Source organism: Catharus ustulatus, chromosome 22 (genome assembly GCF_009819885.2).
Source record: "Catharus ustulatus isolate bCatUst1 chromosome 22, bCatUst1.pri.v2, whole genome shotgun sequence".
Taxonomy (NCBI): Eukaryota; Metazoa; Chordata; class Aves; order Passeriformes; family Turdidae; genus Catharus; species Catharus ustulatus.
In genome coordinates this window covers 2,525,009-2,550,396 of record NC_046242.1, presented here as the reverse complement: position 1 = coordinate 2,550,396, position 25,388 = coordinate 2,525,009, and the positions used below count along the sequence as shown (strand labels likewise).

General features: G+C 43.0%; 3 protein-coding genes across 6 annotated transcripts in view; all 3 read left to right on the top strand.

Moving 5' to 3' along the window:
- MED13 (mediator complex subunit 13) overlaps positions 1–5,346 on the top strand; it is a 54,868-nt gene extending 49,522 nt beyond the window's left edge. Inside the window, exon 30 of the mRNA XM_033078135.2 lies at positions 588–5,346. Within this exon, the coding sequence (XP_032934026.1) occupies positions 588–720 (133 nt within the window). The 3' untranslated portion in view covers positions 721–5,346. The remainder of the gene's footprint in view (positions 1–587) is intronic.
- A 97-nt stretch (positions 5,347–5,443) lies between these two features.
- Positions 5,444–20,051, top strand: INTS2 (integrator complex subunit 2). The gene is made up of 24 exons (XM_033078422.1): positions 5,444–5,780; positions 6,182–6,320; positions 6,951–7,053; positions 7,216–7,329; positions 7,603–7,733; positions 7,817–7,990; positions 8,448–8,674; positions 9,308–9,433; positions 9,913–9,984; positions 10,086–10,200; positions 10,821–10,889; positions 11,043–11,177; positions 11,332–11,508; positions 11,730–11,838; positions 12,552–12,656; positions 13,085–13,249; positions 13,405–13,606; positions 14,089–14,214; positions 14,778–14,967; positions 15,873–16,130; positions 17,019–17,126; positions 17,742–17,847; positions 17,968–18,144; positions 18,793–20,051. The coding sequence occupies exons 1-24, from the start codon at positions 5,488–5,490 to the stop codon at positions 18,960–18,962; spliced, it is 3,591 nt and encodes a 1,196-aa protein (XP_032934313.1). The 5' UTR covers positions 5,444–5,487; the 3' UTR covers positions 18,963–20,051.
- Positions 20,052–20,569: 518 nt separating this feature from the next.
- The window catches only part of BRIP1 (BRCA1 interacting helicase 1), a 100,029-nt gene continuing 95,210 nt past the window's right edge, over positions 20,570–25,388 (top strand). For all 4 annotated transcript variants that reach the window (XM_033078198.1, XM_033078200.2, XM_033078201.2 and 1 more), the window contains exons 1-6: positions 20,570–20,665; positions 21,565–21,692; positions 22,452–22,563; positions 22,905–23,096; positions 23,334–23,461; positions 23,906–24,043. In XM_033078198.1, the coding sequence (XP_032934089.1) occupies positions 21,600–21,692; positions 22,452–22,563; positions 22,905–23,096; positions 23,334–23,461; positions 23,906–24,043 (663 nt within the window). In that variant the 5' untranslated portion in view covers positions 20,570–20,665; positions 21,565–21,599. The remainder of the gene's footprint in view (positions 20,666–21,564; positions 21,693–22,451; positions 22,564–22,904; positions 23,097–23,333; positions 23,462–23,905; positions 24,044–25,388) is intronic.

The following is a 25,388-nucleotide window of genomic DNA, read 5'->3' as shown; positions in this document are numbered from 1 at the left end:
ATTTTTAATGCTGCTGCATGTTTGTTTTTCCTGCTGATAGTTTTTTTTTCTTTGTGCAGCTGATATCCTTAGTGCAGATAAATTGCTGTGCTTTAAGTAATTTAAGGAATTTAAACCAAGCATCTCTAAGGTCTTTTTTAACTAATCAGTCTTTGATAATGTTTGAAAAACAACAAATTCCTCAAACTAGAAGAGAGTTTGAGGTCTAGCAGAAAAGACAGAAATAGTTAAGCCAGAATATTGCACAGCAATCTTGTGGAAAATCTGAAGTGCTGAAGGACAGGAGCCCAAATCTATGTAAACATAGGACACTAATTGAGAAAACATCAGATTATTTTCCTTTTTCTTGTTTTTTTTTAGGTGAACTTCTTGGTATGAATTAAGAATAGAAATTACAATGACAGTATTCCACCAAAAGCAAGCTTAGCTCTGAACTGCTGTAATAATTTGGAAGACATGTTATTTCTGAATGTTGGCAAACCTATTGTATGGTTTTGATGCCAGAGAAGCTGGATTATAGTAAATCAGGGCTGTAAAATCCTGGTGAGAAAATGTGTTGTCCTGACAGAAGGCTGTTTGTTTTTCAGGTTTGTTCTGGAACAGTACAATGCACTCTCCTGGCTAACCTGTGATCCTGCAACCCAGGACAGACGGTCATGTCTCCCAATTCATTTTGTGGTGCTGAATCAGTTGTATAACTTTATCATGAATATGCTGTGATCTTCATCTGAATTTTGCAAGACAAAAATGAGGAAAAGGGATATTTCACTGCAGGACTAAGTTATAATTCTTCTCAGTGCAAGTTGTATGTGATGGGGTATGAATCTTGTTACTTCCAGCAAATATTGTTTTGACTTGTGAGAGGGGCACCCATCGCCCTGCTGTCTTGGAGTCACTGACTGTGGGGGATGCTTCAGAATGATGAGCAGAAAGTGTATTATAACATTTTTAGTAGCAAAATTAACCATTTTTCCCCAGCCACAGTATTTGTGAAGAGTAATGAGCCATAGTACCCAGTCATGGTTAATGAATTTTAAAAGCATGGAGATGAGAAGAAACATGAGGAACAATTAAGTTTCAACCTATGGCTTCAGAACATCAAGATGTTCTTGTATTGGATTATAGTACTTAGTATTCAAAAATGCCTGCATCTCTTATTTATTGTAAGTTTTTAAATGTATAAATTGTCTTATATTTCTTAACCTCTTTTATAAAAATTTTCCTAGAAGGTTTATACTGCCTTCTTGCTTTAAAGCAATTGGTCTAAAATATATGTAATCGTCTTAATTAAAAGTTGCAGTAGGTTGCTTTTAGAGTATTATTTTTTTGTAAGGGGTGGGTGGGGACAGTAAATTTGTATTGTCTTGATGTACAGTTTAATGGGGATAGAGGGGTTAATGTCCATACCATTGTGTGTGGGGGATTTACAGCTAAGCTGTAGTTGCAGAGTACATGTACAGTAATGAAGTTCACTGTGTTTATATAAATTGAAAAGGTACCGGGTCTTACAGCATTTTATATCACACCTTTCCAGAGTAACAATGGCAATATATAAGTGATATTGTAGGTGGTTTAACTTGTAGTGAGAATAACATGAATAAACTCTTCAATTGAAGTTTGTGCTATGGTTCAGGGCTGGGGCTAGATTCTCAGATCCACTTCCAGGATGCAAGATTTAATATCACAAGAATCTCTCTTGTGCATTGTTGCTCCCTGGAACTCTTGGCACTGTGCTCACTGCATTGTGTGCTTCCACTTTTGTGATAAAATGCAAATCTGAGGTGGAACACACAGAAAACTCTGACCTTATCCAAAGTCTCCTGCCAGGCTGAAATTTAGCCCAGCTCTAGCCATTTCACAAATGCAAAAATAGTCAATCTTGACTTTAAGATTGGTGTGTGTTTAACTAAAATGTGGTGTATATAGATTCTCAGTGAATTCTGGTATTCAGATTTTATTCCACTAGTAAAAACAGCACGAAACCCTGAACATTTTCCTTTTCCATGTACTTTTGGCACTGTGGTGAAGGTCCCAAGTATCAGTGCATGGCCTTCCTTCCCCACATCCCTTTTCAGGCTCTGGCTGTGCCAAGGAGGCTTTGCCCTCCCCAAGGAAGGGACTGACAAACCACAAGGCTTTCCTAAACCTCTCCCTCTATCTACAGCCACCATTTTTTCTCAGTAGTTTCCTTCCTTTTTCCCAGCACATGCCAAATGTCTGGTGCTGCTCTAGAATAGCCCCTACGGGTGCTGAAGAGCAGCTGCAGATGCTTTTTCTGGGTTCCTTGTCTGACTGCCAGATAAAAATCTGAACTGCAGCGCTCCTGGGAGCCTGTCACCATAACCCAAGTCCTGCTCTTAATATTGTCTGTCTCTCTGGTTGAAACCTGCAAAGGAGCAAGTTTGGAGATCCATTTGTGCACCTGCTGTTAACTCTCTACAAGGAAGAATTTGCTTGCATTTACCAAATTTAACTGTGTTCATGAAAATCTCGTTTCCTAAATGCAAAAGACCTGCCTGAGGTGATTTTTTTTTTCATATGAAGTCTCACTGAATCGTGTACATACAATATTAGCAACTTTTTTTGGGTTTTGTATAAAGAAGTTGTACAATTGGTGATGAGAATTTTCAGTCATTTCTTCAGAACAACATGAGTGCAATCAGAAGCTAGCATATTTTGATAAATAGAGTTCAAACCTGGGTCTGTCCATGACTTTATCTGGGTGATGCACCGCAGATTAAACGGCACATTATTGTCTTACAGAAGGTTTTTCTCATTTGGTTGGCATTTTTGAAATGGAGAAGTGCTCCTAAAACTGGAATTTTCAAAGTGTATGTCCTTTTTTTTTTTTTTTTTTTTGAGCTTTGTTGTTACATGGTAATTTCTAACCCTGGCTCAGTTAACCAAGTTCCAAGGGCTGGGTTTTGGTGTGGCTTTTGTTTTGTGTTCAATCTGACTTGTATTCCCAAAGGTAAGTGCATCACTGCCTGAACATTGGTGTAACTGTGTTCTGTTACCTGGACCAGCCTTCCCTGTGAAACTCCTCCTGTGAAAGCTGCCAGTGTCCCACTCCTCCCCCCATCAAATGCAATTAAAGTAAAATATAATATCATAACCACTATAAAAGATGAGAAGGGCCATTTCTGGAGTGATAGTAATGTACATATCAAACCTGCCAGCACCACCGAGCCAACTACTATATTGGGCATCCTTTTTTTGTTAGCTACTTTCATTTAACTATTTTAAGTGCACATAATAGCTGGTTTATAAATAAAATCATCACAATCCAATCACTCGAGGTTGTTTAGCAAGTGCAAGCTTAAATAGTTGAAAATTTCAGCTACAACTTTTCAAAATGGCCTTGCAAGAGAATGTTGTTCCTATCAGTGCTATAAGTTGCTGTGGAGGTTTATCTCTTCCAATGAAAGAAGCTGAGATCCTTCCATTTCAATTAAAAATACATATTTTAACCCAGATATTTAATCCTTTCAGTCACCTTTCACTACTTCTGAATTAGGTTTCTGAAAACCCTATTGCTAACACCAGCAAGGCCACCAGCTGTACTTGTAACAACCCTCACATTTTAAAAGTAGCTGTAACATTTAGATCTTCCTAACATTCTCTGAAATAATTAAAGCTAAATGGATTTATATTTAAATCCTCAGCTATGTTCTTACTTAGCTGTCAGTTATGGCGCAGATTATTGTATTTCTATATTTACCACTGATGGTAATTTTAACTTTGTGTGTTGCTATGAAGACTTACCAATGTCTTTAATCAAGCACTATTTGTTAATACTGTAATATCAAAATATTATGTTGCGTTATTTTAAAGCTTTCAAGAATAAGAGTAAAACATTTTAAAAAAATGCTATTGCACCATATAATTTGCTGCACAGCATATCAGTCTGTTGGGATAGTAATGCTGCATTAACCTTGTTTTCATCTGGGTTTCTTTGGAGAACTCATTCATGGGGTGACATTGTACAACATTACTGTCTCACAACCTCCAGCTGGGAAGGTGGTTTTGTTTGTTTTATTATTTTCTTTTTTTTTTGTTTTATTTTTTAAGTAAAGGGCCCAGGACTATGCTTCGTACTTAAGGGTTTTTTTTATTATTATTTGTGGGTGTACTTTTTATTTTCAGTGGAGTAAAGCTTAATTTACAGTAAAACTGGATTTGGGACCTGCCACAATCCTCAGGGTCACTTTTTCAGGATGCTACTCATCAAGCTTTAGGTTTTTCCGAGTCAACTGGACGTGAGGACCTTGCTGAGCGCTGGCTTGGGATGCCACAGCCTGTGTGGCCTGGTGACTGGACACAGTGCGGCTGGACACAGCATGGAGCTGCTCTGACATCCTGCTGGGCTGGCTGGACACAGCATGGAGCTGCTCTGACATCCTGCTGGCACAGCTGGACACAGCATGGAGCTGCTCTGACATCCTGCTGGCACAGCTGGACACAGCATGGAGCTGCTCCACCGCCCCTCCAGCACGGCTGGACACAGCATGGAGCTGCTCTGACATTCTGCTGCCATGGCTGGACACAGCATGGAGCTGCTCTGACATCCTGCTGGCATGGCTGGACACAGCATGGAGCTGCTCCACCATGGCTGGACACAGCATGGAGCTGCTCTGACGTCCTGCTGGCACGGCTGGATACAGCATGGAGCTCCTCCAATGCCCCTCAGGCACAGCTGGACATAGCATGGAGCTGCTCCACCACCCATCCGGCACAGCTGGACACAGCATGGAGCTCCTCTGACACCCCTCTGGCACGGCTGGACGCATTGGGAAGCCATTCCAACACCCCAGCTGGACACACCACGGAGCTGCTCCAACACCCAGCTGGACACACCATGGAGCTGCTCCAACACCCAGCTGGACACACCATGGAGCTGCTCCAACACCCAGCTGGATACACCGCGGAGCTGCTCCAACACCCAGCTGGATACACCGCGGAGCTGCTCCAACACCCAGCTGGATACACCGCGGAGCTGCTCCAACGCCTCTGGCACTGCCGGGCCGGCCCAGGAGCTGCTCCAACGCCATCTGGCATGGCTGGGCAGGGCAGGGAGCTGCTCCCACAGCCTCTGGCACGGCTGGATGTACCCAGGAGCCTTGCACAGCCGCCACCATGTGCCCTCGGCCGAGCTGCTGCCATATTTATCGTGACAAAACACAAAAACAAAAGAGATTTAAGGAACAAACACTATTTCTGCCGAATGCCATAAACACTGAGTTGTACAAATTGTGATCGAGGAAATGAAGAAAAAAAAAAAAAGGTTTATACTTTTTAAGAAAAAAACAAAAAAATTCAAATGGAATAAATTATTCATGAAGCCTTGATTGTGGTGTGGTTTATTGGGCGGGCGGGGCCCCCTCAGCTTTTCCCGCCTCTCCCGCCGTGACGTCACTTCCTGCTTCCCCCGGTAGTGGCGGCGGCGGCGGGTGGGCGCGGGGCCGTGAGGGAGCCGCTGCCGCCGCCATGTCCGAGTGCTCGGCGCTGCAGTTCGTCAGCCCGTACGCCTTCGAGGCCATGCAGAAGGTGGACGTGGTGCGCCTGGCCGCGCTGAGCGACCCCGAGCTGCGGCTGCTGCTGCCCTGCCTGGTGCGCATGGCGCTGTGCGCGCCCGCCGACCAGAGCCAGAGCTGGGCGCAGGACAAGAAGCTGATCCTGCGGCTGCTCTCGGGGGTCGAGGCCGTCAACTCCATCGTGGCGCTGCTGTCCGTGGATTTCCACGCGCTGGAGCAGGACGCCAGCAAGGAGCAGCAGCTCCGGTAACGCAGAGAGTGGCGGAAGCACTGTGTGGCTTTTCCAGCTGTTGCAGCTGTTGCAGCTGTCCCTGGATCAAAGCCCCGGGGTGTTTGTGTGTCCTGCGGGTCTGCAGGGTTTGGGATGCACTGGGGGAGCTGCCCCGGCAGGGAAGGGCTGGTAGGGGTCTGGGATGAAGGGACAGCTCAGGTGGATGCGCTCTCCTGACCGCTTCTGCTGCTGGGCAATAGAAGCACCTGAAATGTTGATAATGGGCTGAATTAGCTCTCTTACACTGCAGTTACAGCAGTCTGTGCAGAGCTGTGGCAGGATAGAAGCGATCCCTAGAGAACCGCTGCCTGCCTTGAACCGGAAGCATTTGTGTCTTTGCAGAGATGTTTAATGCTTGTTTTGAATTGTGTGCCAGGCACAAGCTGGGAGGTGGCAGCGGAGAAAGCATCCTGGTGTCGCAGCTGCAGCACGGGCTGACGCTGGAGTTCGAGCACAGTGACTCTCCTCGGCGGCTCCGGCTGGTGCTCAGTGAATTACTGGCCATTATGAACAAGGTGAGCTGCCCCATAAGTGCATATTTTGGGTTTTAGGTTGTTCTCTGGGCTGACTGATGCTCTGGTTCTGTTCCTGGTGCTGCTGATGTGTGAGCACTCTTCTCCAGTCCTTACCTGCTTTATCGAGATTCAAAGTCTCAGTCTGATTGAACAGTGGCTTGTGCTTAAACTCTTTGTGACTTCCTAAAGAAAGTCTTTGCTGATGTTATAGAAACTTTATAATATCCTGTGCTCAAACATAATGTGGTTTGGTGATCTATCAGTGCAGAGATAATTTGGAAATGAAGTGATGGCTTTTCTTTATCTCATTATTTGCTCATATTGTAGTTTAGTATTAGCCATCGTATTTCTCTTCCCCCACTTCCTTGGTCACCAAACATTTTATTTTCTTTGTGTAAACTTAGAATGTCTGTGGGCTATTTTTCTTCTGAAAAGAAGCAATGGTACTATCTGTGTTGAAATATTTCCAGTAATAAATATTGCTCATTTCTACAAACTTCTTCTGCTTGTTCTGTGTTGATAGCTTTATGTTTTTGACAGTTTTTAATCTATTAAACATGCTGAATTAAAACAGATTTAGACAAATTGCTTGATAACACCTGTTCACTGATGATAAATGTTGTTTTTCAGGTGTCAGAATCAAATGGTGAGTTTTTCCTCAAATCCTCTGAGCTCTTTGAGAGCCCTGTTTACCTGGAGGAGGCAGCTGATGTCCTCTGCATTTTGCAAGCAGGTGTGTGCTGTTTCTGTATTTATGTTTTCTGACCTCTCCCAAACATAACAAAACTTTGGGAGCCGTTGTGACAGATGTGAGGTTAATCTAAGCTGTGCAGCTCTTGGAAACTTTTTCCCCCCCAGTGAAACATTGTGACTTTAACACCCTCTTTCCATGCAGAGCTGCCCTCGCTGTTGCCGATAGTGGATGTGGCCGAAGCTCTGCTGCACGTTAAGAATGGAGCCTGGTTCCTTTGCCTCCTGGTGGCCAATGTCCCTGACAGCTTCAACGAGGGTGAGTTACAGCTTCTCCAGCTTCTAAACCATGAGTTGTACAGGTTTGAGCTGCTGGGTGCTGCCACCTGAGTGTGTTGATTCCCATTTTTTGCAGCCTGGGCTCGCTGTATGTGTCAGCTTTCCATCTGTAGGTCACTGTCACAAAGGCTGATTGGGCTGAGAACCTTCCCCTATCCCTGCTAACAGTCCTTGTCCCTTCCCCTGAGCCATGCTGAGCTGATGATTTCCTTGGGAAGAGCAGAGTTGCTCAGAGCTGCTGTTGGATGTTTAGTGTGCAGAGGTTTGATTAAGAACGGCGAGCGGCAGGACGAGGAGAGCGTTGGGGGCCGGCGCAGAACCGAAGCTCTTCGGCACCTGTGCAAGATGAACCCTTCCCAAGCCCTGAGGGTCAGGGGCATGGTGGTGAGTCTGACACGAGAATCATCATCAAGAACCTTCCTGTAGGTTCAAACACAGCGAAGTCTGAACCTGAGTGTTTTATCCAGGTGGAAGAATGTCACCTGCCGGGTCTTGGTGTGGCTCTGACCTTGGATCACACCAAGAACGAGTCCTCAGAGGATGGAGTCAGTGACCTGGTGTGTTTTGTGAGTGGTTTGCTGCTTGGAACAAATGCAAAGGTTAGGACGTGGTTTGGAACGTTCATCCGCAATGGCCAACAGGTAGGAAGATCTTTGAGTGCTCTGCTTTTAAAGAAATGTTCTTGTAGCTTGCTCTGACTCTTCTGGACGTGTGCTGCAGATTTGTGTGAATGCACATAACTCCTGTAGCACAAGGAATATTTACAATGCAACCTGCTCTTCTGGGGCTCTCAGGTCTATAAATAATGTCCCTGAAGGCAACATCTATTTGAGAGGATTTTAGGCATAGAAACCAGGGAATTACATGTTTGTAATATTTGCCTGATAAATATGTTCATCCTCAGTGTTGACTGGGGGAAGATGCATCAGTGTTCACAGTGCGAAGATGCATCTTGATTTGCTGAGGTGATTTAGTTAAAGCTTGAAACTGAATTTTAAAAAAATAATCCTCTTCCTTTGATTATAGAAACTGTTATATAATACATTGTTCAATGGGCTGAATTTGACATGGTTCTCATCTTTTTAACCTCTCACACAGAGAAAAAGAGATAACATCAGCTCTGTGCTGTGGCAAATGAGGAGGCAGCTGCTGCTGGAGCTGATGGGGATCCTGCCCACGGTGCGCAGCACCCACATCGTGGAGGAGGCCGAGGCTGACACGGAGCCCAACGTGTCCGTGTACTCGGGGCTCAAGGAGGAGCACGTGGTGAAGGCCAGTGCCCTGCTGAGGCTCTACTGTGCTCTCATGGGCATTGCTGGCCTCAAGTAAGGAAAACCTCCTCATCCTCTGGGGTTTTGTTCATGGCTCCCATTTCAGCACAGGGTGAGGGCTTTGGGCACTTCAGTCTCAATGCCGCTGTGTCCTCAAAGGTTGTGGCAGCAATTTCAGTTCTGTGTGCTGCAAAATCACTTCTGCAGGCTTGGTAAGAGAACTCTAAACTCACATGACTGGAGCAGCGTGTAGTTATCAGCTATTTTCTCTTCTAGCAACATACATTGTATGGATTTTGAATTTCTATTCCTTTGCTTTCACTTTTTAGAGAGTGCTGATGTAGCATCTTTATGCATTGCTAGTTTTAATTTAAGTAGTTAGTTTTAATTTAAGTAGTTAGTTTTAATTTAAGTAGTTTGTACTAAAAGGCAAGATTGTCAACAACTGCTTTAACCACATTGTTGAGGGCAAACAAAGACATGAACATGACATCTCATTCAAGTCCATTTTCACAGTTCTTGTATGTAAAGCTAAAGGTGTTTGCCTTCTGCATTGGTTTTAAAAAGATCGATTTTATGCTGAAATTCTTAAAATAATGGGGAAAATTCAATGTTTAACCACTGTGAGAGGCTGGAAATGTGTTCCCTGTTAATGGCCAGCTCTGTTGTGCTCTGTTTCCTGCTCAGGCCCACGGATGAGGAGGCAGAGCAGCTCCTGCAGCTGATGACGAGCCGCCCTCCCGCCACCCCGGCCGGCGTGCGCTTCGTGTCCCTGTCCTTCTGCATGCTGCTGGCCTTCTCCACTCTGGTCAGGTACTCTCAGTGCAGGAGGAGCTTTGTAAGATCTCACTTTTAGCCCCTTTAAGGCAATGCCCTTCCCTGAGCTGCACTGGTTTTTTTGCCCCGTAATTCTTTATAAAATTTCTGTATGTTGATGGACGGGATTTGTCTCGCTCTGTGCTGAGTGAATGAGTGTTTCACTCTTGTTTTGTAGCAAGTCTTTTGAGAGGTGTGCATTAAATTCCTTAGAGAGAAGCAGTGCAGATAATTCAGGGGTGTAGCTTTCTGTTGGGTGCATTCCAAAAAGGAAGTTGCCTGACAGTTGGAGTGACCTTTGTGCCAAATATCGCTGCTTATCAGCAGTTGGATGCTGAAGTGAAGCAAAAAGTAAAAGTGGCAAAAAGTCTCCTGGTGTGAGATTCCTCAAATACTGGCTTTTCTGCAAGTGATGGTAAAACTAGCACTGCTTTTCTGGGAAAAGGATCTATTCTGGATTTTCTTTCTTTGTGCAGCACCCCAGAACAGGAGCAGCTCATGGTGATGTGGCTCAGTTGGATGATAAAGGAAGAAGCCTACTTTGAAAGGTGAGAGCAGGCTGGATTTCTTTTAGTGGTTCCAGTGATCTCCCATTTATTTGTGTCCTATTTACTTACATCCTGTGTTTCTTCCTCTTTGTTCTCATCAGCATTTCTGGGGTGTCTGCTTCCTTTGGAGAGATGCTGCTCTTGGTAGCCATGTATTTCCACAGCAACCAGCTCAGTGCCATCATTGATTTGGTCTGCTCCACCTTGGGAATGAAGGTAAATCCTCAACTATTTCTAGCCTGTACATCTGTCTGTTAAAATCAGATTTTTTTACTGGGTTTTGGTATTTTGGTATTTACTTTTCTTTGGTTTTGCTAAACCTAAAATAAATATAACCTGAAGAATGAGAACATTAAAATGTGCATAGTTCTTGATACAGAGGAATATGATGATAAAAGTATCTTTAAAAAGTGCTGCCCTGTTGAAATCATTATTTCCAATAAATGAACTTTTTAGAAGGCTAACTGAAGTAGTTTCCAAAGTGAGCTGCAAAGTTTATACTTTAAATAGTTAGAAGAAATATATTTATATGTAAAAATTAATTTCAGTAAATTGCCAAAGAGATTTGCCAGCAATTCACTCCTGTGAAACAATGTCTCACCAGATGTTAAAGCTGGGGAGGGAGTTTTTAGGACAAGGAAGACATGGGGTGAAGAACTTGTGACATTGAAAAATATTTCTGTTTGACATTTGATACAGATGTGAATTGGCTGAGCCACCAGGAAAGCAGACAAGTTTTTAAAGGCTGAAAGTTAACAGTTGATGAGATAAATTTGCAGTCCCTAGTTGTAAGAAGGACAGAACTTGCAATTTTAATCCTTTCTTCTGAATTTCAGATAGTTATTAAGCCCAGCTCGCTCAGCAGGATGAAGACAATCTTCACACAGGAGATTTTCACTGAACAGGTATTTTCAGCCTGGGGCTTTCCCCCCCTGCTTTGCCCTTTCCTTTCCCTTTGGGGTATTCCCCAGAAATGAGGAGATACCACTCAGGCTGTGTCTGTGTGACTTGTGCCTTGTGCTGAGGGGTGTTTTCTGTTTGGTGTCTACTCCCCTCAGGTGGTCACAGCCCATGCTGTCCGTGTGCCTGTGACAGGCAGCCTCAGTGCCAACATCACCGGCTTCTTACCCATCCACTGCATTTACCAGCTCCTCAAGAGCCGCTCCTTCACCAAGCACAAAGTCTCCATTAAGGTACCACCTTGGTTTTATTTCTCTTCTAATTCTGAATGCTGAGGAGGTTTTCCAGGCTGGTTGGCTTCTAGGAGGAGAATTCTTGATGAATCTTGTGCCTTCCTACATGTAATTTATAATGAGCTGTGTTTTGAGTTGGGATGTTGTCTTGCAGGACTGGATTTATCGGCAGCTCTGTGAAACCACCACCCCACTGCACCCCCAGCTGCTTCCCCTCATTGATGTCTACATTAACTCCATCCTCACTCCTGCATCGAAATCCAACCCAGAGGCCACCAACCAGCCTGTCACAGAGCAGGAGATCCTCAATGTTTTCCAAGGACTCTCTGGGGTAATCGTCTTGTTTGAATTTTTGTTGTACTTTATGTGGATGTAGTTCAGGATTTTGTATTTGTGTTGCTGCTTCACTTTTTGTTTTCACTGCTGCAGTGACAGTCATGTGTTTTGAAGTGAATCTTGTTGCTTAGATACTCATATTTGTGGGTGAATCCAAATCTCTCTTCCCAAGAATCAAGAATTCAGCCTGACTTTTGTGTGTGGTTTTGTGTGCAGGGAGAAAATGCTCGTCCCACGCAGCGCTTCAGCATCACCACACAGCTGCTCGTCCTCTACTATGTCCTGTCCTATGAGGAGGCACTGCTGGCCAACACCAAGATTCTAGGTAAATGTGAGAGCACCAGGGGGAACAGATTAACTGGAAATTAGTTGCAAACTGGAAAAAAATTCATGCTTCTGTCAGATGTAAGCACAGCATAAAACTTTTAGAAGTTGGAATTAAATGAAATATTGCTGTAGAGATTCAGGACATAAAGTTCCTGCTGAAACTCTCTGGTGGAGTAATTTGTTTTACAGATTAAAAGAGGTCCAAGCTGAGTTACAAGAAATGTTTATGAGCATCTAATGAATGCAGCAACAATTAACAATTAAAAATTAACAAAGGCTTCAGAATTATTTGAGATGTTCGTTTATTCATGTGTGTCATCAAACTTGCACACACTTTTCTTTGAGTTGGCAGCTTTATAGTTGGTAATACTTAATGATCCCATTTTTACCTTTGCTATGAAGACTTTAAATCAGTTCTAAAAGACTGTTGTGAAGTTAAACTGCAGGGAAAATTCAGTATTTATACCTGGTGTGTGTCTTTACCAGCCCTTTTTAAGGTACAAAACTTCCAGTGTTCTTCAGTCTTTTTTTCTTCATGTTATTCAAGGAAATCTGAAATGCTATAAAGTCAATTCCAGATATCTGATATTTTCTCAATTTTGCCTGGATAATGTAGAGACAAATGCTTTACATTTTCCTTCCTGATCCAGTTGGATAAACACTTGTTTTTAGCTGTAACTATGTGTGGTTTCTTGTCCTGTTCCCTTGCAGCTGCAATGCAGAGAAAACCCAAGTCCTACTCCTCAGCACTGATGGATCAGATTCCAATCAAGTACCTCATCCGACAGGCACAGGGGCTGCAGCAGGAGCTGGGAGGTAAAAAGGTGTCTGAAGGTCTAAAGTGCAGCAAAAGGAAGGCTGGGTGTTCCCAAGGCTGAGTGTTCTCAGCTCAGTGGCTGTTGCTTTTTCCATGGCTCACTTTCCTTTTTCTTGCTTTTAAAATCTGTCAGAGATGGCAGAGATGTTTGAAGAGTCACAGTGAAAGTGTGAGGAGAGCAGTTCCTTTTAGAGTAGTCTTACCTCCCTAGGGCAGGTTTTAGGGCAGGAATTAGCTGAGAATGTTGAATATTCCAGGCTGAGTTTAGGAGTTACTTTCCCAAGGGTAACTTTTGCTCTCTGTTGGAGTTGGAGGCTGTGAACGGGCAGCAGTTCAGTTCAGGGCTTGAAATAAAAGGCACAGATGTGTTCAGGTGACAGATACACCTGCTCAGCTCTGAGCTGTGGATGTCCCTGATGTCCCCAAGGGTTGCACTCTGCCCTGCTGAGGCTCCTGGCCACCAACTACCCCCACCTGTGCATCGTGGACGACTGGATCTGCGAGGAGCAGATCACCGGCACCGATGCCCTGCTCAGGAGGATGCTGCTCACTAACATGGCCAAGAACCACTCCCCCAAACAGCTCCAAGAAGGTAGAGAACTTCATTCCAAGTCAATTCTTCCCAAACTGATTGGGATGTAGTAGATTTGGAAGTGTGTGATTATACTGCATTTGTATAATTTCAAATGTCAGAAGTTCAGTTTTACCAGGATCCTGCTGTTTGTGTTTGTTGTTTCTGTTTTACAGCCTTTTCCATGCTGCCTGGAAATCACACCCAGCTGATGCAGATCCTGGAACATTTGACCCTTCTCTCAGCTGGGGAATTAATCCCCTATGCAGAAGTGTTGACCTCGAACATGAACCTCTTGCTGGAAGCTGGAGTCCCACGGGGGATCCTGCAGGCTGTCAATAAACTCTGGATGGTTCTGAACACTGTCATGCCCAGAAGGTACCAAGACTCAAAACACTGTTTGGTTTCTTGGTGCACATAGGTGGGAGGCCACTTTTTCTTTAAAAAACAGTCACACAATGCCTTTATCTGGGAGATTGGAGCCTGTGACTGAATAGAATTTGTTGGAGTTGCATTTATTTTAGTTTGTTGACATTTTGAACCTTTGCATTTAAAAGGAAGATGGTTTTTGTTCTCAGGGGAAAGGAGGTCTTCAGTTTAAAACACAGGTTTTTGTTGGTGATGCATTACTGATGGAGCAGGAACTCACTTTGGTCAGAAAATGCCTTTTTTATGAAGTGGATACTGCAGTGAAAACTGCTCTAAGTCCGGGGACTGTAAATTAACAGCACCTTCAAGGGCTGCAAATGGGTTTTTGCTACTTGATAGGCCTAGAAAAACATGTCTGAGTCACCAAATGCTTAGGAAACCCCTTATGCAAATTTTCTATTTAAAAAATCATTAAAATATTCTTATTTTAGGTTGTGGGTGATGACTGTTAATGCCCTGCAGCCTTCTGCAAAAATAGTGAGGCAGCAGAAATACACCCAGAATGATCTGATGATTGATCCCCTGATTGTGCTGAGGTGTGATCAGAGAGTTCACAGGTGAGTGTCTGTGCTGCTGCCCAGTGAGTGCTGTACAGAAAGGTGTCCAACAGAAAACTTCTAAAAGCTTTCAGCACTTCAGAACATCTTTTCAAACTAATCACAGGAGCTTGGCAGTTGCATCTTTGCTGTTTTAAGCTTGGCCTGAGGACTGTGGAGCTGGGCCTGCTGTTGCAGATTTCATCCTGTCCAACTGTGTTTTGAAAACTTTGGGATTTGCCCATGGCTCATCCATTTTGGATCTGGGTGTGTGAATTTGTGTAAACAGACTTTGCAGTGTGTTGGAAATGGCTGCTGGTGGTGGGTGAGGTTTGGCTGGAACATCCTTACAGCTCCTGTGCCTGTGGCTTATCCCATCCTTTTGGGCAGCCAGTGGGTGCTGCTGATGGATGTGACAGAGGCAGATCTGCTTCATTTCCCAGGGGAGTCTTTGCAGTACCTGGAAATTGGTTCCTCCAGATGTCAGCAATGCCAGAGGAGGAGCTGTGCTGCTCCAGCCTTTGGGAGTGCTTTCAGTTTGTTCATGCTGCTGAAATGTCTTTGTTTTACTGTTCCCATCTCAGGAGTCCTCCTCTGATGGATATCATTTTGCACATGTTGAATGGATATCTTCTTGCTTCCAAAGCTTACCTTAATGCTCACCTGAAGGAGACAGCAGAGCAGGACATTAGGCCATCCCAAAACAATGCAATGGGTCCAGAGGCCCCAGAAGTTACAAGGGAAGAGTTAAAAAATGCTTTGCTTGCTGCTCAGGTAAGAGGGAAGAAATGGATATTCCATGATGTGAGAAAAAACAGTGATGAAAGAGAAATGCAGAAACAGGAAATTAAAAAGTGAGGTCTTCTAAAATGTTTTAAAATGAGCTTCTGTTACCATGGAAAAGAAAACTGCCTGTGATTCAGGTGGTTAAATATTTTCTGTTTTCTAGTCTGAAGCTTTGTGCTGATGCACTGCTTTGATAGTGGCTGTTCTGTCTCTGCTCAGCAGCCCTTTGCCTTGATGCTTGTGTGATCCAGAGGCTGTTTCTGTGGTTGGGTTTGGAGCAGTAAAACATCAATAAATGTGACAGAGCCATGCCTGATCACTGAAAGATGTTTCAGAGAAGCAGCCAGCACTGGAAAGTGGGAGGCTGGAGGATGGTTCACTTCCTCTAGCTTGACATTATGGAAATTGTTGAGTAATCCTGTTCCACAGACATCTCTTCATCCCTGTCTGGAAAAATGTCACATAGGGAGTTCCCATTATGAGATGATTTTTGAGTTAATAGGAGTTTTATATTTAAATGAGCAAGGTGAGGAATACTGTGAGTTACATGGCCCTGTGCATGTTTTGTCTGCTCTGGATGCTTTAGGGGACCACTGGATATTTCTTTTGAAGCAATATGAGATTCCACTGAATTTACTCTTTGATATTTTGTTAGACTTAACCTTTTTTTTCTTTGCATCTTGATTGAGTTAAGGTGTTTAAGTTTTTAAATGTTCTACAGGATTTGTGATTCTTGAGCTGAGTCATTTTCATTCTGTACTTTAATAAAATCTATAGGTAGAAATCCTAATCCCATGACAATCTTCCATTTCTTAAATTATCCTTATTTTGTGTTTGATTTGTTTTAGTTCACTGGGGGGTTTTTAAACATCTGCTGTGGCTTTTCTCCCCAGGACAGTGCTGCTGTGCAGATCCTTCTGGAGATCTGCTTGCCTACAGAAGAAGAGAAGGGCCAGAGCAGCAGTGCTCAGGAACTGCTGAGGGATGTGCAGAGCCCCCCGAGCCCGCAGGGGGCTGAGGAGGAGGAGCAGGAGGAGGAGCAGGAGCAGAGTTTGCTGTGCAACCTGCGCGAGGTGCAGTGCCTCATCTGCTGCCTGCTGCACCAGATGTACATTGCTGACCCCAACATCGTCAAACTGGTGCATTTCCAGGTCAGCTCTGCACTGCTGCAGCTCCCTTCTGCTCTGTCAGGGGGGAGGGAGCCAAGGGGAGAGCTCAGGAAATGATAACAACGCAATTCTCTCCTTGCTGTGCCCCCAGTTCCTCCCCATTTCAGTGCTTGGGGGTGCAAACTCTGCCTGTTCCTCACCATTCAGCCCCTCCTCTGTGCCTCTGCCCTTTTCAGTTTGGGTATCTAGGCCAAGGGAAATGCCCCAATCATCTTGTTCCACATCTTCTGTGGGTTACTTCTTTCTGGCCGTGGTTTTAAATTAATATTGCCATTATTCAAAATTAATTTGGCTTCAAATGTAAACATCTCCTTATCTTTCCTTGTTGTTAGGGCACAGTTTATCTCTTCAGAGTGGATAGGACAAAGGTTGGCCCTGCAAAAGCACCTTAAAAAAAATAAAGGGGAAAGATCAGCAATTTAAAAAATATAAATGTGTTTTTAATGCATATTAAATTGCTCCTTGCCAGATGGCTGACTCTTTACAAGGAGTTAATTTGCCTTGACCTGGAACTGATTAAGTGATAAAAGAGTCATTATGGGGCAGTTGTGAAATGAGCAGGCTGGGGCTGATGGTGAAATTTGGAACACAGGAAAGACACAGAAGGAAAAGGTCACTGCAGTTTGCAGTGGGGAGTGGAGGGAGAGCTTCCATAAATAATGATTGAATATTGAGGGTAAAGAACTGATTCAGACCCTGGGTGTGTACCCTGCCTCTTGTTGCCTTGGCATTACAGGCCTGCTGTAAACTCTGAACAAAGGGAGTTATAAATATATTCATTTTAAAACAAAGCATTAAAATCCTGGTTTAAGCAGCATTTTTAAAGCACACCTGTGACACACTGACATGTGTGTTTTCTGAATCCCACAGGGTTATCCCTGTGAGCTTCTGGCACTGACTGTGGCTGGGATCCCATCCATGCACATCTGTCTGGATTTCATTCCTGAGCTCATTGCCCAGCCTGAACTGGAAAAACAGGTACAGTGCACTCACCTGGCTGGGGAATCACTGTGGGTATTAACCCTGATGAAATATTCTGAGCAGGGAGAATAAAACACCTAAAATGTCCTGTTCTAACTTGCCTGGGATATTCAGGTGATATTTGTAGCACTTTTACCTTAAATTAAAGGCCTGGCATTGAAGGCAAGTGGAATTTGTTGGGCTAAAGATTCCCTGTTTCTGTAGCAAACCAATTTTGTTGTTGCTCTTGTTTAATCCTTTCTAGTATTAAGTTACTGCTGATCAACTGAGGTTAAAACTACAACATATCAGACCTAAATATCTTCTGCAAGGGTTGTGTTGCACATTTTGTGTTGCTTTATTGCTCATCATTAATGTTGGAGCAATAGTGTCTGGGGAAGATTTTGAAACACTTTGATTAATGTTAAATATGTGTGGGTTATTTTTCTTGATACCAGCAGAAAAATAATCATCATAACTATGATTAAGGCTTCTTTGGCTTCAATTTCCTTCATGGTAGATGAAGTATTTCATGGTAAATGAAATATTTCCTTACTGTTAAGTGTGGTGAAGAGCTTTGGATAGAAGCTGTAAAACATCCTGTAACTTCATTGCTTTTCTCTCTTTTGACAGATCTTTGCCATCCAGTTGCTCTCCTACCTGTGCATCCAGTATGCCCTGCCCAAATCCCTGAGTGTGGCTCGTTTGGCCATCAATGTCATGGGGACCCTGCTCACAGGTACCACCAAAACCCCTGCATGATTTTCTGTGCTGAATGCAGTTTTGTCTAATTGCTGTTGTCAAAGTTAACAACGGTTCTTGATTGGATTTTACACTCACTGATTTTTACTTGTGGCAGTTCTGACCCAGTCCAAGCGTTACACCTTCTTCATGCCCACCCTGCCTTGCCTGGTGTCCTTCTGCCAAGCCTTTCCTCCCCTGTACGAGGACATCATGTCCCTGCTGATCCAGATTGGACAAGTTTGTGCCTCTGATGTTGCTACACAGACACGAGACTTCGACCCCATCATCACCCGTAAGTCAGGGGTTGGGGAGCTCCCCAGAGGGGTCAGAGCCAGGGAAAGGAGACAGGAATGTCCTGGTGGCTCTGAAATAACCTGTGGTCAGGTGTGGATGATACAATTCCTCCAAAGCCATCTTCCCCTGGCCTCTGGAACTTGCTATATAATAGAGGATTCCTTAAGAATTTGGTCACTCTCTAACACTTTGGAAGATAATTGGTTAGAAATTAGTTTGTGTAATTGGTCAGTTTACCTTTAGAAATTCTCATTTAGATTGGATGCTGTTCTTTGTATAAACTTTTATTGGCTGTAGTTTGAATCCCCTCTAAACCTATAAATGTGACTGTCTCTCCTTCATCTCTGAGAGATGCTGCTTGCCACCCTTCCCATGAAATAAAGATTCTTGTGGAACGTGTCAAGCAAGGCCTCTGGTCTTTATCTGCTGGCTGATGTGAGCTCCTGAGAGATGGCTGATCAATATTAGCACTCTCAGGTCCTGGTAAAACAACTACCAGGGACCAAAACCAAAGCTTGCTGTCAGGCATGCAATGGTGCTGGCTCAGCTTTGCAATCTCATAACAGCTGTATTTGTGTTATGGCTGGAAATCACAAATCTCAGTACTTATTTAGGTGTACTTTGCTTTTCCTGCTTCATTTTCTAGGTCTGCAGCAGCTGAAGGAGAAGCCACACGATTTCTCAGGGCTCTGTAAAGATTCCTCCAGCAAAAGCTGTTCCAGGGACACTGCAAGCCTGGACCCTGATGTTCGGCTGTGCCAGTGTGTGGAAAACACCATCATTGAAATCATTAACATGACTGTCAGTGGAATTTAGGAAAAACTCCAGGGAAGCTGGCCTGTAGCTTTTCCCTCTCTTTATGGTGCCTAAATTTGGAAAAAGCTGTGAAAGTGGACTGAGGAGCTGGAGCTCCACATTTTTTATTCGTTCAGTTCAGTCATGGCTGAGAAGAAAATCCCTTCAACAGGATTTTGTTGGTTCCAGTGAAAACTTCTGATGGGATCAGTAAATAATTTCCAGAGAAACAGTGATTTTCAGGCTTGCTCAGCTCCTGAAGTGACACAGCAACACACCTGGAAGGGCTTTATAACACTGAAAAAGGAATATTTATTCTGTTGGGCAAACAGCAAAATGGTGGGTAAGAAAAATTGGAGATTGAAGTGCTTTGCTTGATGTAAACGAGCTCCTTCCTGTTCCAGAGCCTTGCAGAGCAAGTTGGAATAAAGTATTCCAAGGAATACTTGAAAAAGTGGTGTCAAAAACTTGCACTGTCACACTGAGTTCTAAGAAAATTAGAAAATTTGTGTGTCAGACCATTGGTCAAAGCTTCAGTTCATAAGATCAGGAACTTAAAGATTAACCAGCCTTCACTGAGAGTTTGAAACTGATCTAAAATTTAAAAAAAAAAAATACTGTTAATAAAAATGAACTTTATAAATGGGATTTTTAAAGAATACAGCTCAGATGGTTTTGTGTGTTTTAACTTTAAAAAAAAGAGATAAAAAAGAAATGAGTGCAGAGCAATCTTGAGCTGTCATTGGGATAAGATTAAAAACAGAAATGGATGCTGAGGGTGACTGTGCAGAGGAATGAGGAGGGACAGGTTTCAGCCATGCCAAAGCAATTCCAAGGCCAAATCCTTTCTGCTCCATCATGGAGTTGGTTCTTTGTGTAAAAGGATGAAATTCCCACGTGGAAATGTGGGAAACCCCCGTGGGTTTGTGTTCCAGGATTCCTGTGTAACACCCCCTGTCACCATCTGCCTACCCAGTGTATTTTTGTCATCTTTATGTAAATTATGTAAATAATCTAAATGTATGTATTTTTTTCTCCTCAGTTCCAAGTGTAATTTTATATGCTGTAGTGGTATTTAAATAATAAAAACAAAAACAAACCAAAACAGTATGACTGAAGTTCCAAAGCTTGTTTTGCTTTTAAGCTTTCCTGAGGGAAGCAGCTAGGGGCACAGACACCTGACAAGAACAAGAGATGTGTGTGGCAGCAGAAAAGACAGGGACTTTCCAACAACTATTCATTTTTCCATCGTGTTTTCTGTGCCCTCTGCTTAAAACAAGGATAATGATAATAATAATAATATTATAATAACAATATGGTAATGATGCCCAATAATAACATGCAATACTTATAAAATATTATAAAACATAATAAATATAATAACAAGGTAATATAGCAATAACTATATTATTAATCATAATAATGATAAAGGCCAATAATAACTAGATGAGCCAAAAGCGCGGTTGCCTAGCAACGCGTACAACCCGGAAGCCAACAACGCGCCCTGTGATTGGCTCAGCGCGCGCAGGTAAAAGGCGGGAGCGTCCCAGTGTGCGCTGTGCTGATTGGCTGCGCGCGGCCCTTTCCTGTCAGCTGATTGGCTGGGGCGGAGGCGGGAAGGACGGAGGCGCTGAGGGGCCGCAGCCGCGGGGCCGTGAGGGACGCGGGGAAGCGGCTGCCGGCGCCTCCGCCTCGCCGAGCACACAGAGGAAGCGAACGCCCAGGTGCTGCTCTGTGGGCCGGGCTGGGGCGGCTCAATCGCTTCCTGAGCGCTGCCTGCCCTCGGGATGCAAAGCAGCGCTGCCCGGCTCCAGGTGTCACTGAGGGAGCGCCCGAAGGGTCTCTGCGGTGTCCCGGGCCCTCCCTCCTCCTCCTCAGAGCCAAACTTATCGGGAGCTGAGCTCGTTTAAGCGAGTCCTCCTCCCTGAATGGGTTGGGAAAAGTGAGGTGGCTTTTCCTTTTGGATATAAACTGTCAGAGATTTCCTTTTGCTAGAATTGCTTTTTCCTATTGGGAAGCTCGATGGTGAAGCTGAATCGTGCCATGCATTGGTGTTTTTTTAATGTATATGTTTAATTAGTAAAAGTCATACGAGGACACAAGTCAGTGAGTTAATTTATCCCAGGGAATCTGCCTGTTTAAAGTTGCTGTCTTACTTTGCCTGCGTTGAAAAACTATGAGAAAAAACCCCTGTGTTGTTCAAAAGTATTGTCTCTTAAAGCCATTTATGCCTCTTCGGTGTTTTTAATTCAACGATTTCACCTTTTTAACACAGGGAAATATCCAGAGATATTCAAGGTATTAATCACAGGCTAGTAAAATGAGTGATACTCCTTTTCCCCTGACTAATTACTGTGGAATTATTATTTGTGGAAGAAAGATTATTGGTTTTTAATCATCTCATTTTTAAAGCCACTGTTCAGTTTTATTTTTGTTGTTATTACTTGCTGGTTTTAGTTACTTAATATTCTGAAATGATGATGTTTGGGATAAATTCCTCTCTTCCAGTTCTGTTTGTATCCATATTCATAACCTGTTGCCAGGTTAACAACTTCCTGTTTTTATTTGGTATTGCATTTGTTTCAGGCTTTGTTTGTTTGCTAATTCTGTATTTTAATTGCAGTTTTAAACCTGAAGTAAACAGAAGAAAAGCTGGCAATGCCTTCTGAAGGGGCAGAATATACAATTGGGGGGGTGAAGATCCTGTTCCCCTGCAGGGCTTACCCCTCCCAGCTCGCCATGATGAACGCTGTGAGTAGAACCTGCCAGACTGAGAGCAAATGTTTTCCAACGTTTGGAATTCCAGCATCTCTGTCAGCATTTGGAAAGCTGGCACATTAAATTCAGAGCTTGCAGTGTCTTGAGGATTTCAGTTGTAACCACTCAGTGCTCTCTGTCCTGTGTCTGGGCCGTGGGTAGGGAATGGGGAAGGACATTTTGGATTTGGGAGCATTTATGTCAAGAAACAAGTTCCATGTGCTGTAAGTGTGTGGTTATTTATCTAAGTGTGCTGTAAGAACAGTTGTATACAAATGTTCATTTTTTTTAGGAGTGGAATGATTTAGTAAAATACATTTTTTAAACAGAATAATTATAGTAGGAATATTATTATATAAAATATAATATATATTCATATATAACTATACATTATAATTATATAATGTATTATAATAATAGAATATAATAATATACTACATTATACATTATACATTATAAAATAGATATTGTTAAATGTATTATAATATTATATTATTATTATAATATTATAGTAATATAGTACAGTAATATTTCAATAAGTTTTCTCTTTATTTTGGAGAAATTTTCAAAATTAATTAGTGCATTTATATTTAAACATTTAAAAAAAGTTTTAACCAGCGACAGGACAAGAGGGCACAACCTTAAGAGGTACCAGGGAAATTTGAGGCTGGACATTAGGATATTATTGCTAAGATTAGCTAAAGACATCTGCTTTGTCTTCTGCTAATTCTGTTTCTTTTATTCTCCTTAAAGATTGTTAAAGGCTTGAATAACAGGCAGCACTGTTTGCTGGAGAGCCCCACAGGAAGTGGCAAAAGCTTGGCATTGCTTTGTTCTGCATTATCGTGGCAGCAGGCTTTGTATGGTGAGTGTCTTTGTGTCTGTGTGACTTTTATCACAAAATATAAAATCATTAATTGTCTTTATCAGCTTTTAAACATTTGGTTCCAGGTCTGGGTCCACCACTGGACACCTTGTGTTATTGGCAGCAGTAATGCTAAGCTGGGTTTAGATGCCATAAGGGAATGTGACTGTTGGAACTTTGGAGGAGTTCCTGGTGGGTTGTGGTTGTGTGGATTGAATGGGAAGGGGGAGGTGTTCTGCAATTCTTGTTCTGCTTAGGAACTTTCATCTCACTATTGTGCTCCTCTGCCTCTCGTGTCCAGTCTGGAGTGGCTTTTAATGACAAATGACTTTGTCCCCCAGAGAAATCAGTGCCAACCTCGTCGTGTGACAAGGACAGGAAGGCAGAGCCGTCCCCACCGTGTCACTGCAGGTGTCACTCCCAGCCTCAGAGCAGCGAGGCTGCACCCAGTGGGACCCACAGTGCTCCTGGTTCTGCCAGTTATCCTGGCACAGCAACTTCCAGGAAACCTGGGAGCCCCCTGCCAAACACAGGTAACTTCATCCACAGGCAGCTGAAATTCTGCTGCTTTCAGGCCAGGGATGTTCTTTTTTTTTTACCATCAAAATAGCAGATGTGGTTCTGCCCTGCATGAAATCTGTACAGTGGTTAATGTGTCTACAAATGTCTGATACTGTTTCCTACACCATATATATTTATGGTAATTCCAGCAGTTACTGTTTCAAATGTTGCCCTTATTTAATGTATCCATTTTATTTTGTTCATTACAGGATGTAGGGAAAATGAAACACTGGCTTCAAAACTGTCTGCCAAAAAAAAGTTATCTCTTCGTGACTGTGAGAACGATGATTTTCAAGCAGACAGGAAAAGGATTCGTCCTTTGGAAACAGAGCAGCAGGTGAGCAGAGTGAAACAATCTGGGTGGAGCTCAAACCCTCAAATCCCAGTGAATGTTACAGAGGCTGTAGGAAATAACTGAGTCATATCACAGCCCCAGTTTGGTTGACAGGATTTTGTTCATTTTTATTGTTGCTTGTTACAAAGGAACCCATTGTTGCACTAAATTCTTCATTATACCCTGTCCTTAAACCTTTCACCTTTAAACAAGTTATATCCCCAAAATATCTATATTCCAGTTGATGGTATTATAATTTCTGTAAGTTTTGTAACAGTGGAAAAGCAAAGCAGAAAAGCTCAGCAATAACTAGATTCTCTTTTAATTAAAACTTCAGAGCTTTCCCTAATGACTTTTGTGTGGCTTAGATTTGGTTAACCTGTTGATGCTCGCCAGTGTGAGCACATCTCTCTGCCCTGTCCATTTTTACACTGTTTCTTTCCCCAGCAGCTTAGAAAACGTCAGTGCTTTGCAAAAGGAGTGCAGTTGGTTGATGCTTTAGAAGTTTATCATCAGAGGAAAAATGGAGAGCTGACTGTTCACTCTGAAAAAAGCATGAAAACTGCCACTTTTTCTCCCCAAACAGTGAGTAATTCAGTAGTATCTTTTACATCAGGAATGTTAGTTCCAGAACAATTTTAAACAATATTCTCTGTGAAGGGGTTATGCATGAAATGCAGCTTAATGAAGTTGGAGCAAACATTGCAGCTAATGCAAATGTAGTAACCACAAAGGAAACCAAAAACTCTAGGATTACTGTAAGATTCTGAGAGCTAACTATTTTCTTAAAAAAGTGAATCTGTGTTGTAGGCCTTTAGATGAGAGGTAGTTTTTATTAGTTTTGGAAAGCTCTGTAGATTTTTGAGTAAGATTTGAAATGCTTTGTGCCACTGAGCTTCAGTTGGTAGCTTAAAATCCAAACACCACCAGAGTGTGCTGTTGATTTTCAAATAGAGACCTTCTCCCTTCTTAACTATAAAATTTCCTTTGGTACTTTGGTGTGGGTGCATGAAAAATTTGGTTTAAAACGTCTAGAAATTTCATGTCTAGAAGAAAATTGAAAACTAAAGTTTGCTACATCTTTAGGAAGAAATAACCTAAAAAGAAAGAAAGGGGGTTATTTCTGGTTGAGTTTTTTTTTAAGGATGAAAGACTAAGGTGTTGTTTTGTTGTGATAAACTTTTCCTTTAATAGACTGAAAACTTGTCTGGTATCAAGAAAACTGCAGAAAATAAAGCCTTATTTCTCATTAGTAGTTCTGAGCTTTAACTGCATTTAGTTTACAGCAGGAAGAGCCTCACAGCACAGGCTGTTAGGTGTAAAATTGCTTTTCTGCTGGGGTTAGGAAATGAAGTCAGCAGAGCTTCTGTGCAACCCTTACCCTAATGGACTCATTTGGGGTGATACAAGCCTGTGATAACAGCTTGGTCTGGCTCACTGGGGCAGGGCTGCCTTTGAATGAGCTGTGTTTTACAGATTCAGTTTCTTACCGAGCCCTGTTGATAGCCCAGGAGGGAGAATGGGTTGGTTGTTGTGAGAGCTTGGGAGGTGCTGCATCCCAACACCTGCAGATGTGTGCCTGAGCATCCAGAGCTGCTCTCACTGCAGAGCCTGGGAATCCATCCCTGGCCCTCTGCTATTAACTCCTGCAAGGGAGGGCAGCTCTAGTGAGAGTCTAAAGGGGAAATTGTACCCTCAGGGTACTCTCTTGATTACTTCTGTCAAAGCATATGGCCTGAGAAACTGGGGCAGCTGGGTTAAGGAATCCCCATTTCTACCAGGGAAAGAAAGTAAACAGTAAATGGAGAGTAGTGTAACAAACACTTGGGGTATCAAAAAACAACTGTGAAAAGAATCTGTCTTAATGTGCTAGCCCATTGCAGTTTAACATATTGCTTACAACCTGCACAATGGGGTTTGAGTGACTTCT